The sequence below is a fragment of the Lontra canadensis genome, unplaced genomic scaffold, assembly GCF_010015895.1.
Source record: "Lontra canadensis isolate GAN:19392208 unplaced genomic scaffold, GSC_riverotter_1.0 scaffold1, whole genome shotgun sequence".
Lineage (NCBI taxonomy): Eukaryota > Metazoa > Chordata > Mammalia > Carnivora > Mustelidae > Lontra > Lontra canadensis.
Genome location: NW_022630995.1, coordinates 125,740,213 through 125,753,756, shown reverse-complemented (window position 1 = coordinate 125,753,756; position 13,544 = coordinate 125,740,213). Strand labels below are relative to the sequence as shown.

At 37.0% G+C, this 13,544-nt stretch overlaps 1 protein-coding gene across 4 annotated transcripts in view; it reads right to left on the bottom strand.

Annotated features, from left to right (window-relative positions):
• RXFP1 (relaxin family peptide receptor 1) overlaps nt 1-13,544 on the bottom strand; it is a 103,258-nt gene that overhangs the window by 23,613 nt on the left and 66,101 nt on the right. For 3 of the 4 annotated variants that reach the window (XM_032863124.1, XM_032863132.1, XM_032863151.1), the window contains 5 exons: nt 9,546-9,617; nt 6,102-6,173; nt 1,930-2,001; nt 1,772-1,843; nt 1,107-1,181 (listed from right to left, as the gene is read on the bottom strand). In XM_032863124.1, the coding sequence (XP_032719015.1) occupies nt 1,107-1,181; nt 1,772-1,843; nt 1,930-2,001; nt 6,102-6,173; nt 9,546-9,617 (363 nt within the window). The remainder of the gene's footprint in view (nt 1-1,106; nt 1,182-1,771; nt 1,844-1,929; nt 2,002-6,101; nt 6,174-9,545; nt 9,618-13,544) is intronic. The other variant, XM_032863142.1, reaches the window with a different exon arrangement.

The following is a 13,544-nucleotide window of genomic DNA, read 5'->3' as shown; positions in this document are numbered from 1 at the left end:
CTTCTAAATGGTTCCAAACTAGTGTGTTTTGAGTTATTGTGTCTGCTTTTTATAGCACTTCCCACTCCTGCTTTATTATCAGGTCGATTGTTGTCACTTCACACTAATGTTCGGAACTTATCTTTTCACTCTAATTTTTAAAAATTAATTTTTAATTTTTTTATTTTTGTAAAGATTTTACTTATTTGTTTGACAGACAGAGATCACACGTAGAGGCTCAATCCCAGGACCCTAAGATCATGACCTGAGCCGAGGGCAGAGGGAGAGAGTACAAGCAGGGGGAGCAGCAGACAGAGGGAGAAGCAGGATCCCCACTGAGGAAGGAGCCCAATGTGGAACTCTACCCCAGGACTCTGGGATCAGGACCTGAGCCAAAGGCAGATGCTTAACTGAGCCACCCAGGTGTCCTTTTCCCCTCAACTTTTAATCTGGCTCTTCTACTCTGCTGTGAGTTTAGAAATCAAGCAACAAAAAAAGCTTCTGAGAATTTCCTACAAAATGAAAGAGAAAGTTTTCATATAATACTGTACATGTGGTTTACTGAACTTTTAAATAGTTATTTTGGTTACTTGTTTCTTCATTTTTTACCTGCATGTTAAGTAGGCAAATTTACTGGGTAACTGAGTTCTGAACAGGTAGAATGATACTTATTACCATAAGCAAAGTTACTGTGTAAACATTTCCATGAGACATATTCTATTGTGATTAGACTTCAAAAATAAATTCTAAGTATCATATTCTCATTAGGCAGAATTTAGAAATGAGACTAAAGTGACTTAGTCTTTCTGTACCAAATCAATAGGTGAAAATAGATGACAGAAGGAAGGAAGAGATGTTCTACAGCTACTGTGACATCCCTTCTGTCTTTCTTCTTCCTGCCTCCAATTTTTGTGTGTGTGCGTGTGAGGTGTTTCATCTTGGCAAGAGTCTAGAAGAGTTAATTTGGATAATGGGCATGTTTAATAACAAAATCATACTAACGTTATTTGAGGAAATGTGATATGACATTAACAACATATCATTTTTTAAAAACCTAATATCCAAAGTGTACTAGGCAAAACCAGGAAAGTTAGATAACTTATTTAAGGAAAGGTTCATCAGCTTACAGCCAATGCAGTCTTGGCATGTACTGACAAAGAGGTTTGTCTGGCAAATGGGTGAGGACATTATTCATCAATGCTCTGAAAAAGAAAAGGAAGAAAAGAAGTCACATTTTTCTGGTTCTTCTCTCATCTTAAGTCAAACATGGTATTATCATTATTCTTTATAAAACCACAAAAATCTATTACGTTAGTTGTCTTCTTTCTTTTTTTCCTCTGTCAGTCTTGTTTTATTTAAGTGATTGCTTGTTAGTAATAAAATTCGACAAATGATAGTTGTCATATGGAAGAAGCAGCAAAGTTAGTAACTGAAGGAAAGCCTGTTCCCATCAAAAGTGGGTAGTGAGAAGAAATTGATTTTCGATTAATGTTATTTTTCTTTATCAAGATTAATATGGGCAGTAATGGTGTACTTGAGAATATTTCAATAAAGTATGGAAATAAGGCTATATTTAGTTTTGATGGGCTGATATCCTAGAAGACAGAAGACCTTATAAGATTATTAAAACTATAAAATAGCCATTAGAATACGATTAAGAGATGGTTTGTAGTTGTAAAGGCCTTTTTGGGGCTTTAACAATTCCATATTTAATGCTGTTAAACTTAAAGCAGAATTTTTATTCATGTCTTTTCCTTCAATTGAAATATTTGCTTTAATTTTTAGTACTTACAAGAGAATAAGAGAATTTAGTCCATAAAATGTTAGTGGGGAAATTCGACTGAGGTGATTATCTTCAATTATCCTGCCAGCCAGAAGAAAAAATTGATTCATTTATATATTTAGAATATAAAAACTAATACTATAAAATGTCATGTAAATTAAACATACAGCCATTCTAGTCTGTGGAGATCTTCAAAAACACCCGGCTTCAAGAAAGTTATTCTGTTATGGCTGAGATACCTGAGAAAAGAGAAATGACCACAAGAAATGTGTTACCTTCTTTTTTCTTGATTTTTTTTTTAAGATTTTATTTTTCAGTAACATCTACACCCAATGTGGGACTCGAACTTACAATCCTGAGATCAAGAGTTGCATGATTTACTGACTGAGCCATCCAGGTGCCCCAAATGTGTTACTTTCTTGATATCTTATAATAAGGAAAGGAAAAACAATAGTCATCCATCTTAGATTTTCTTATATGCTATTCTTATCACACCTTTTTCCTTCTTTGGGGTCTCTAAAAGGACTTGGTCACTTACCTTTTCATGTGTAGCTTTTAGTTCCCCTATAATCAATCAATCAATCAATCAATCACACTCTATTCATTCACCTATGCCTTTACTAATCAAATTGTTTTGCACACCTACTCTGTGGCACTGTGCTAGGTGTATCATCCCTTTCTTTGAGGGGCTTTGAATCTAGAGGGAAGGCAGAATACAAACAGGTTATTATAGCAATGTGGGAAAAGAGAGACGTGCACAAGGTATGGTTGTTCTGACATTGCGTGGACAGCACTTAGCTTTGTTGGGGGTGGGGACTGCAGGGCACAGAGGAGTCAGGACACAGAAGCCTTTACTAAAAGTGGCACAACTGGATGGACAGAGATTTGGATGAAGATGTCATTTGCAAAGCAAAGAATGAGTAGGAGTTCATATAGGCAGAGGAGATCGCTTATGCAAAAGCAAGAAGTCTGAAGGAGAGAGTAACAAGGGAAGGGATCACCAGGTATCTCAGTGCAGTCTCACCATGAAGGGGCTGGGAAGAGAGACAGGGAGTGAACCTGGGAGGCAGGCGGGGGTCTGTTCTAGGAAAAAAGGACATTGCATGCCTTACCAAAGAGTTTGACCCCACTTTACCTACCCAACTTTACTTCTAACCCTATTGCAGAGTGAATCAACTCTGTTCTGTTATGTTGCTCCTGCCCTCTTGCCATGTTTATTTCTACCTCAGTCTCTTTAGCACAGCAATGTGCTGCTCTCTCTGCTGTCAGTTCAAGTCCTGGCTTTGCTACTTATTAATAGTGTGACCTTAAGGAAGCAGTTAACTTCTGAAAGTCTCAGTTTTCCCAACTCTAACATGGAGATAATATTAGTGTCTACTTTATTAGGTTGTGGTAACGTTTGAGGTAACGTTTGAGGCAACGCATGTCATAAGCACTCAGCGCATATTGTTTATGACAGCAGCACCTCTGTTCATGCCTACCATTCTGACTTCTCTTCTTTTCCCTCTCTGCCTATGATTCATATGCAAGTTTTAGTTGAAATTTTACTTCCAGCGGATACATGGACCACACTGATTTCTCTCTTTTCTGACAATTTTTAGAGTTGACACGTTATAAAATTTCTCCTGCCGGTAGTCTCCCCTGTCCCTAACAGGTTTGACTTTTGCTTAGGGATAACAAGAGATGATGTCCTGTATTAGAGCCACTTCTTTCCCTCCCTTGTAAACCTGGAGCCCCATTTAGTCACAGGAAGGGTAAAGAATAGCTACAACACTTCCTCATGACCACCTCAGGGCTATCTATCTATCTATCTATTTATATTTATTCATTATTTATTTACTTTTTTTTTTCCTTTCAAGATTTTATTTTAATTCAAGTTAGTCAACATAGAGTGTAATATTAGTTTCAGGGGGTAGAATTTAATGATTCATTACTTGCATATAACACCCAGTGTTCATCCCAACCATTGCCCTCCTTAACACCCATCACCCACTCACCCCCTCCCCTCCAGCTACTCTCAGTTCCCTATGGTTAAGAGTGTCTTGTGGTTTGCCTCCCTCTCTGGTTTTATCTTATTTTATTTTCCCTGCCCTTTTCCTCTGTTCATGTTTTGTTTTGTAAATTCCATGTATGAGTGAAATCATATGGCACTTTTCTTTCTCTGACTGACTTATTTCCCTCAGCATAATACTCTCTAGTTTCATGCATGTCATTGCAAATGGCAAGATTTCATTCTTTCTGATGGATCAGTAATAATCCATTGTGTGTGTGTGTGTGTGTGTGTGTGTGTGTGTATTAACACTTTCTTTATCCACGCATCCTTTGATAGACATTTGGGCTCTTTCCGTATTTTGACTATTGTGAATAGTGATGATATAAACATTGGGGTGCATGTGCCTCAGGGGTCTCCTTTAAAAGCCAATAGCAATCCCCTAGATACAAGGCATTTGACTCCCTCCCACATCTTATACTCATCTGTTTAGCCCAGTCCTGTCTGTTTTCCCGAGTCATCCCTCACTACTCTAGATCCCAAATGGTCACTCATTTCAGTGAAATTTTTTTTTAAGATTTATTTTATTTTTTTATTTTAGAGAAAGAGAGAGCAAGTGCATGCACAATCAGGCGGAGGGGCATAGGGAAAGGGAGAGAATCTCGAGCAGACTCTGCTCTGAGTGCAGAGCCCGATGATGCCCGGATCAATCCCATGACCTGAGATCATGACCTTTGCCAAAGCGAAGAATCAGATGCTTAACTGACTGAGCTGCCCAGACACCCCTTTTGTGAATCTTAATAGCAGTTTTGGTCTGAACAACACAGGTTTAGGATTTAATTAAGTAACCTCTTTCATCATTTTCTAATTATTTTGCATATAACTGATTTATCACAAAACTGCTTTTGTTTCCCCACCCTAGATTATAAGCTTCCAGAGTGCAAGAGGCATGCCTCTCTCTAGCGGTAGCATAGCCCTTTGCCTGAAACTTTAGGGTGTAAGCTGCTGGAATTCCTAAGCCTGTCCGACTTATCTTCCTATGCCACCTCCCCATGGTGTCTAGCTGAAAAATTTACACACTGCAATGGCTAATGAATATTTATGGATGAACGAAAAGCAGGAATTTAATGATTATCGCTGATAATCTAGAAGTGTGTGACATCTTTAATATCCAAACAATATTCCAGTGCTATGAATAACTATGGAAGGAGATGGCGGACCCTTTAAAATTTGTGGTACTATTCTTCACATCCGTGGAACTCTAAACCAAGCCTGGACTATTGTTCAGATCCACTGAACATTAAACCAAGCAGATGTGGTTTACTAAATTTTAAACAGATTCATGGGGGATTAGAGAGAAAGATAGTCAGGAGTCTACTGGGAATTAATCCAGTATTGACTTTGGGTGATTTGCCAAGACAGTAAAGAACAGGGATGGGATAGAAGGGAAAGAGGATTTGTCAAAAATGGTTACTTTTAAGACTTTGAGTCTCCAGGGCCCTTCTTTCATTTTGCTAGTAAAATCATTAGACAGCCTTTCCTCAATCCCAAACCCTCATGCCACAAACTAGGAATCTGGCTGGAATGAGTTTCTTGGACTAGGATTTTAAAAAGGTGGTGTAAGACAGAAAGCAAGGGGGCAGAAATAGAAATATAGGAAGTTGTTTCATTTGAAACCCAAGAGGGAAATAAACCATAAGAGCATCTTAATCTCAGGAAACAAACTGAGGGTTGCTGGAAGGGAGGGGAGGTAGGAGGGATGGGATGGCTGGCTGATGAACACTGGGGAGGTTATGTGCTATGTTGAGGGCTGTGAATTGTGTAAGACATGAATCACAGACCTGTACCCTGAAACAAATTATTATATGTTAATAAAAAAAGAATTAAAAGAAAAAAAAAGGAAAAAATACAGGAAGTTGTTGATTTAAGCGATTTTTGGTTATATTTCCATGCTATTAATTCTTACAGGAGGTTAGGTTCAGCTACTTAGTGAAATGAACTTTGAGAAAGCCAATTTTAAAAAGCTTTGCTTTTTTTTTTTTTTTAACTTCCATCAGGTCTTTAAAAAGCTTTGCTTTTAACTATAATGAAATACCATTTCATTCCCATTAAGATGGCTGTTAAAAAAAAAAAAAAATCCCCAAGCAACAAACTCCCAGACAATAAGTATTGATGAAGATGTGAAGAAATAAGGACTACTGGAGTCAGGACTCAAGCATGGGCCTGTCTGAGCTGGAACCCCCCAGGGACAGGGCTGCGCCTGTGGGCAGGAGAGCTTGCTGTGGGCAGGAGAGCTGCTGCGCAATGGACAAACTGCAGGACTGGTGAACTGATTGCGCAAGTACTTACAGTTTAGTAAGACTGTAGAGTCCTCGGAATGCATAGATGGGTATGGATCTAATCTTGTTGTTTTGCAGACACCTGTGAAGATAATTATAAAAAAAAATGACACAGTTTCAGTTTTGCAAGTCGTAAAGAGCTCTTTGGGTGGGTGGTGGTTCTCCTAGCACAATGGGAATGCACTTAATGGATCACTGAATACACTCTTGTAATTGGTTAAGATGGTGCATTTTACATACTACTTGTTTTACCATAATAAACATTTTTTATTTATTTTAATTATTTTTTATTTTTTATGAATTTATTTTTTAAAAGATCTTATTTATTTATTAGACAGAGAGAGAGCACAAGCAGAGGGAGCGGCAGGCAGAGGGAGAAGCAGACTCCCCGCTGAGCAGGGAGCCCCACACAGACTAGATCCCAGGACCCAGGTATCACAACCTAAGTGAAGGCAGCCACTTAACTGACTGAGCCACTCAGTTACCCCTAAGCCTCCTTTTTTTAATTAAAAAAAGGTAGACCTAACGATAATTGAGTGAAACTAGATATCATGTCATTTTGTTTTGCTGTTAACTTCACTTATGATTAGGCAAATTTTACTTCGAAATTCTAGTTATAAAGATGAATATGTAATAGTTAAAAATTTAATATTTGAATCTTCCTTAAGTAAAACTTTAAGGCATAGTCAGGCACTCAGTAATCCAACAGGCCCAGAAATCAGACTTTTTAACATTTCCTGCTATAATAGAAAGATCGGCGTTTAGCATAACGCTGGCAAAAGTACAAGTATGTGACATCTTTAAGGTCCTGGATCATATTCCATGTTAATCACAAATCTGCCCAACAAGTTAGCTTTAATTTTATTAATTTGACACCCCAAGCCTTGCTCCAAAAGTGTTTGATGAAGCTTAGAAGGAGTATTTATGGCAAAAGAAAAAAAAGAAGTAAAAGGACTCAGGACTAGAAGAATACAAATTAGACTGGCAGGTCAAGACAAGAATGCAATCTTAAATAGTTAACAAGTCATCCAGGATGATTGACCTCGGGTTAACTGGAGGTCAAAGGAAACAGATACCAGAACCCAAGCAATTGCATCAAATGCACCCTTGCAAAGCTTTGTCCCTCTGCATGTACTGGCCCCAGGTTGTAGGAAATGACAAATAAGGGCTTCAAGCCTGACTTCTTGTACTGAATACAGGTCACCATTGTCCTTTAGGGAGTTTTGAAGTTTATATATATATTTTTATAAATACAAGGAGGAATAAGGTAGAAACCAATATGAACACATTTTTTTTTTAAAGATTTTATTTATTTATTTGAGAGAGAGAGAGAGAGAGAGAGAGAGTGAGAGTGAGAGAGAGCACTAGCGAAGAGAAGGTCAGAGAGAGAAGCAGACTCCCCGTGGAGCTGGGAGCCGGATGCGGGACTCGATCCGAACACTCCAGGATCATGACCTGAGCTGAAGGCAGTCGTCCAACCAACTGAACCACCCAGGCGTCCCTGAACACATTTTTTAAGAGATTTATTTGTTTATTTTAGAGAGAAAGACAGACAGAGAGCACAGGGTAGGGGGCAGAGGGAAGGCGAGAGAATCTCCAGCAGAGTCCTGGATGAGCGCAGAGCCCACCTTGGGCTTGAGCTTACAACCTTGAGATCGTGACGAACCAAACTCAAGAGTCGGACACGGGGCACTTGAGTGGCTCAGTCAGTTAAGTGTCTGCTCTGCCTTCAACTCAGGTCATGATCCTGGAGTCCCAGAATCAAACCCCGCATCAAGCTCCTTGCTCAGTGGGGAGTCTGCTTCTCCCTCTGACCCTTCCCCCTCTCATGCCCTCTCTCTCAAATAAATAAATAAAATCTTAAAAAAAAAAAAAAAAGAGACACTTAACCAGGCACTCTCAGTATGAACAAATTCTTAGTTAATTAGAAATTTGACTAATGGGGATTCCCTATTTCTCCAACATGTAAGAAAACCTAAATTTGATTATAAAAATGTTATTAAATTTACTATGCACTTAACAATTTCACAGAACATTTTGTGATTTCAGTTACAAAATAGGGAATGCTAATACGTGAGAAGCTTACGCATGTATTTATTTGTTTCTAAGTATTTTCATGATTAATGATTAATAGACTGTATTGCATGAAGGTTGAGCAAAGCTATATCTCTAATAATCAAGTAGACTTTTTTTTTGCAATTAAGCTATTTTGATCTATTAGTTAAAACAAATTGGCTATTCAAGAAGTAATTTGGGACGCCTGGCTGGCTTAGTCAGTAGATCACATGACTCTTGATCTTGGGGTTGTGGGTGTGAGCCCCACGTTGTGTAGAGATTACTTCAAAATAAAATCTTAAAAAATTAGTTCAATGTTTATTATGTAAAAATGATAAACTACTGTGTTATATAAACCTAAATTTTGATGTTTAAAATTGGAGTACTAACTCCTTTTAAACATGTGGACATAAGGTGGTGCTACAGATCAGAAAAATTCTTCAGCCTCCAAAAATCAGAAAATAGAATACAGAAGCATTCTCTTGAAATATTTACGTAAGGCCTAATTTTGAAAAGCTCTTCTCTTGATTGTTAAACATCCAGTACTTTTGAATGTCATTTTTAGTGACATTTTTATTTTTAAATATGAAACATACTTTTTTGCAGATTATCTGGGTTTTGAGTACATTTCATCGAATGGAATAGATAAATTTTTATTCTGATTTTGTTCTATTTCTGTACAGATACATACGTAGAAGATACATAAGATACATATAAAAAGAAGAAGAACGTACAGATACATATACAACTATGTGTGAGGTTTCTTCAGTGTAAGACCAGAACTAAAACCGACATAGGTATGAAAATGAATCTAGGAATTCTCAGATGTTTTCTAGAGACCATGATTCAGGCTGAGGATATTTAAACCCAACAGTTCAAGTATGATAAGATTTAGTCACAGAGTTGGACTGAATCACAGGTAAGCACAAACTGCGCCATTATGGATTTTTGGAATATACATGAAAGTGCTGAACTGATGTGAATCTAGCATGTCAGATACTACATGAATCGAAAATAAAAAACTGCATGGCAGATATGAAAATGGAAGTAAGTTCTCCAAACAAGATGCTCTGGGGTTTCCAACCACCACGACTTGCTCTCTTAGGTGGAGAACGAATTTGCAAACATATGGAAGAATATTCTTCACAGGCTAGTGTGTGCCAGGAGAACTCATATCTCGCATGCTCCAGTTTCTTTGGGAGCAAGTGTGATTTTTCTAGAACGACTTCTAGAACTCCTCAAAAAAAAGTTACCTGGTAGTCTCTAGCTACCAGCTAAATAATTTTCCGAGGACGGATTGGACTTAAGCGGTGATATAGTGTTGTTCTGCGCAGAGGTGGGAAAAGACAGGCCAAAATGATGTGTTAATTTTAACACGGGGAATTAAATTTTTTCTTACAGTTTTTGAAGATTATGGTACTTCTTGAAGCCATCAGGAGGAAGCTTTCGTATTAAGTTCCACTGAAGTGACCTGAAATAAATGTAAATTTTGGTTCTTAAAGTGTTTCTTTCTTTACTTTTAAACTACAGCAGTTTACAGAACACTGTAAATAATTACAAGCTTGATTTAGTGTAGTACCAACTTTCAGGAAACATTTTATTTCATGGTGTTACTCTCACATCCATAGTACTATTTGAACTAAGTCTAACTGTTCGTTTTGTATTATTAAAAATATTTGTCTTAAATTTAGGCTACAACATTGTAATTCTAACAAAACACAAAATAATGTAACTGGTAAAATAATTATCAGTTCATTTTCCTTTTTTCTTTTTATTTAACAGACACTAGAAACCATCTTGATTTTGAAGTGACAATAAAAATACTGTTCTCTGTGTAAAGAACATATAAAGCTTAAGTAATTTTATATTCTTCAATATTTCATTGCTCACATTCCACTACTTTTACTTCCTTTTAAAATTAATTTGAAGGCAACTGTCATTTGGTAAGTACAACTGAACCTTCTTTATTCAATAAATGATTTCATTTCAATTTCTAGGAAATTGTATAGAAAGATTTCCCCTTGAATCACAATTTAATATGTAGTTTGGCACAAACTAGGTGCACATAATTGTGGTTGTACTGGAAATGACCTAAACCTTTAATGTCTTAAAAGCAGTGTAAGGCAGTAGGAACAAACTTAAAGAAGCAAAAAACCAAGCCAAATGGACAAACACCCAAACTCTTGCTGCTGGAGTCCCTTGCAAGAACCATACACAATATTTCCTTGTCAATCTCTTTAACTGTGAAAGCATCGATTTCTACTGGATGACCTTTAATAATATGATGCAATTGTTACTGTCTTTATATAATACGATGGAGCAGATGTTTCTTGTTAAGTGAGCAATAGATTACATTGTCTCTAGGTTGACCACTGTGGGATAAACACTTGGAGATGCCTGACGGGCAAAAAGGACTTGGTTACAACAGCATCATACAGTAGGCACTACCAGTGTTAGTTGTTATATTGGTTTGGACCAGTGTTGCTTAAATTTGATAGTGAAGACTTCTTAAAGCAAAATAGTTTCTCAGACTCCCTCAGGACACATCTTTGGAATCTAATTTGAGAAATGTTATTCTAGAGTCTAGGAGACCATGTATTATCGATGGGGATGTTATTGCTCTGAGGTGTGAAAACTGGTTCTTAAGGAGGGAGAAAAAAATCTTATTTTACCTTTTTAAATGGATGAAGAACAGGTATACATAAACAGATATAGAAGAGTATATGTATAATATTAAAATTTCACAGGAGGGGACAAATAGAAAAAAAATGTCTAAAAGAGCTTGGAGGGTAGTAATGAAAAGAAAAAGGAAAACTTAAGTTCTGGACTGTACATGACAGTCATTAGTGGTTTTTTAATGAATGAATGCCAAAGGCTGATTAACTACGAACTCTCTCTTGAAATCTTTCGTAGCTGCCGGGCTTTCTCTAAACATTCTTTCATTTCTTATGTTAGCTAATTGAGAATTCCTGTCCTTCTAATCCTTCTCACTTGGCTTGGATCTTCAATTCTGCTTTACATTGTGTAGTACATGTTTCTGTTGTATAAAAACAAACGGTTGAATATTTGAGTTTGATTTAAAAATATTGATAAAAGCTTAGTGTGTTTTCAAAAATATGTTCATTCATTCAGGCATTCATTCATTTTCTCAATGTATGTTGAATGCCTTCCATTTGTACTTTGGGAAAGAAAGATAATGTCACTGCTCTTAAGAAGCTTGTACTCTATTTGGGTGACAAAGAATCTATTTTGTCTATAAACAGAGGGTTTCTTTGGATGATAACTTTAGTTTTATAGCCTAGGGCTAAAAAGGCTATCATCTTGTTTTATTTTTTATTTATTTTCATGTGACTTCATTTCAAAAACAGTGTTCAGGGTTTATGGTATCTGTTAGGAACTTTGGAGGATATATAGAAAAACTCCATTGAGCTTCTGGCACTTCCCTTTTTCTGGTAGAGAAGATTAAGACTCCAATCACTATAGAACAAGGAAGAATGATGTGCTTCAAAGAGACACGAGTGGGATTCTATGAGAGAATCCAGGAAGAAGAGTCTAATTGCACATGAGTGGAAAGGTTACACTGGAGGGAAGGAAGGCTCATTTAAGGATTCCTAAATTATGTTTCTTAGAAAGTTGGTTTTTTATTGATCGTGCCTAGGATTTATAGGTGACTTCTTTCTAAATGATGTCAAATATTTTAACAAATAGCATTCTCCATATTTTCATAATACCCTGTTGAAATGGAAGTGTTATTCTTACTGAACAGGACAAGCCAAAAAAACTTTTTAATATGATAAATTTTTGTGTTTTAAAATGTAATATTCCAAGTCCGACTCTTTACAAAGTGGTGTGTGTGTGCAAAAGAGAGAAACTACCTAGTTTAATTATTATTGCCAAAGTTAGCTATAGTTTTGATAAAGTTCTTAAAATTAGATTGTGTAGTTTAGTGATTAAATTCCAGGATCTTTCAGTCAACACTCACACAGTTAAAACTAATGTTTAGGAAGCCCAAACAAGACATAAATCATCATATTTATCTGTCTCTTTTGTTCAATTGCATTTATATGAAAGGTCTTAAAAATTCCCACTTCAATAAATATTACTGGGATTATTGGTTTCTTTGATACTTATATATGATTTAGTCTATTTCCAACATTTCCCTATGAGAGTTCCAATTCAAAATATGGAATGAGCTCTGTAATAAAATTTGATATTTACTCTTTTAATGTATTTGCTGTAAAGCCTACAGTTCCTTTCTCTGTGGAATTGAATGAAGACTGGGGGGAGTTGTGATGCTGAGTTGGAGTTAACGTTTACTGCAGAGTAAAGTAGAAATGGACAGCCTGAATCAAACTGCTCAAACCAAAGCACAAGAAATTGCTATTTTTTAACAAAAAATAAAGTGTTACAGACATAGACTCCTGAGCTTTATTTCTACATCTCCGAATGCCTGTTGAGAATTTCTATTGACTGATCTGTTAACCCAAAGTTGGAAAAGGCATCGAAGATTGGAGTCCTAATCTTTCCCACTTCCTGTCACCAAGTCCCCTCTTACTCCCCCCCTTACTCGGAAAGCCTGAAAATAATTTCCTTCTCCCTTGCTTTCCTGTAGCCCATCGTCATGAGGAGCTATCCCATCCCAGTTTTTTTCTCTATACCAAGGACTGAAAGCGGGTGGCCCACAGGACTGCACACACCTCTTTATGAATGTATGTATGAATGTTCCGAAGCCAGTACATTTTAATTCGAATCAGAATGCCTTTGGGTATTCTTTAAAGACTTGTGCTCTCTGGTTAGTCATTTCCTATCTTCTTTCATTCCTCCAGTTCTTTCCCTCTCTTCCTTTCTTATGCAAAGGTTAGTTAATTTGTGGAAGAACAGATTCAGTTCTTACTTGTAGGAAAGGGAAAAATGAGACTGGCAGTCTAAGGGTATTCTTTGACTTTCTGGTAATATGATACAAACAGTGGGGGTGATAAATGTTTCTCTTTGAAAATAGAATGAAATCTGGGGCACCTTGATGGCTCAGAGGGCTAAGCCTCTGCCTTCGGCTCAGGTGATGATCCCAGAGACCTGGGATCGAGCTCCTCATCGGGCTCTCTGCTCAGCAGGGAGCCTGCTTCCCCCTTTCTTTCTCTGCCTGCCTCTCTGCCTACTTGTGATCTCTGTCAAATAAATAAATAAAATCTTTAAAAGAAAATAGAATGAAATCATCTCAATTTTTACACCAAGCAGGTCCAGTCATGATTTAAATCATGGAAACTCTCCACAGAACCTCAGATTATTATTTTATTCTAGTAAAATATTATTATTGTTTTCTATTAAGACTAATTAATATGAAAAAGAGCTATGGTGACTTGAGGATAGGCTAGAATGCCAACCTTAGTTCAGGCGGGAC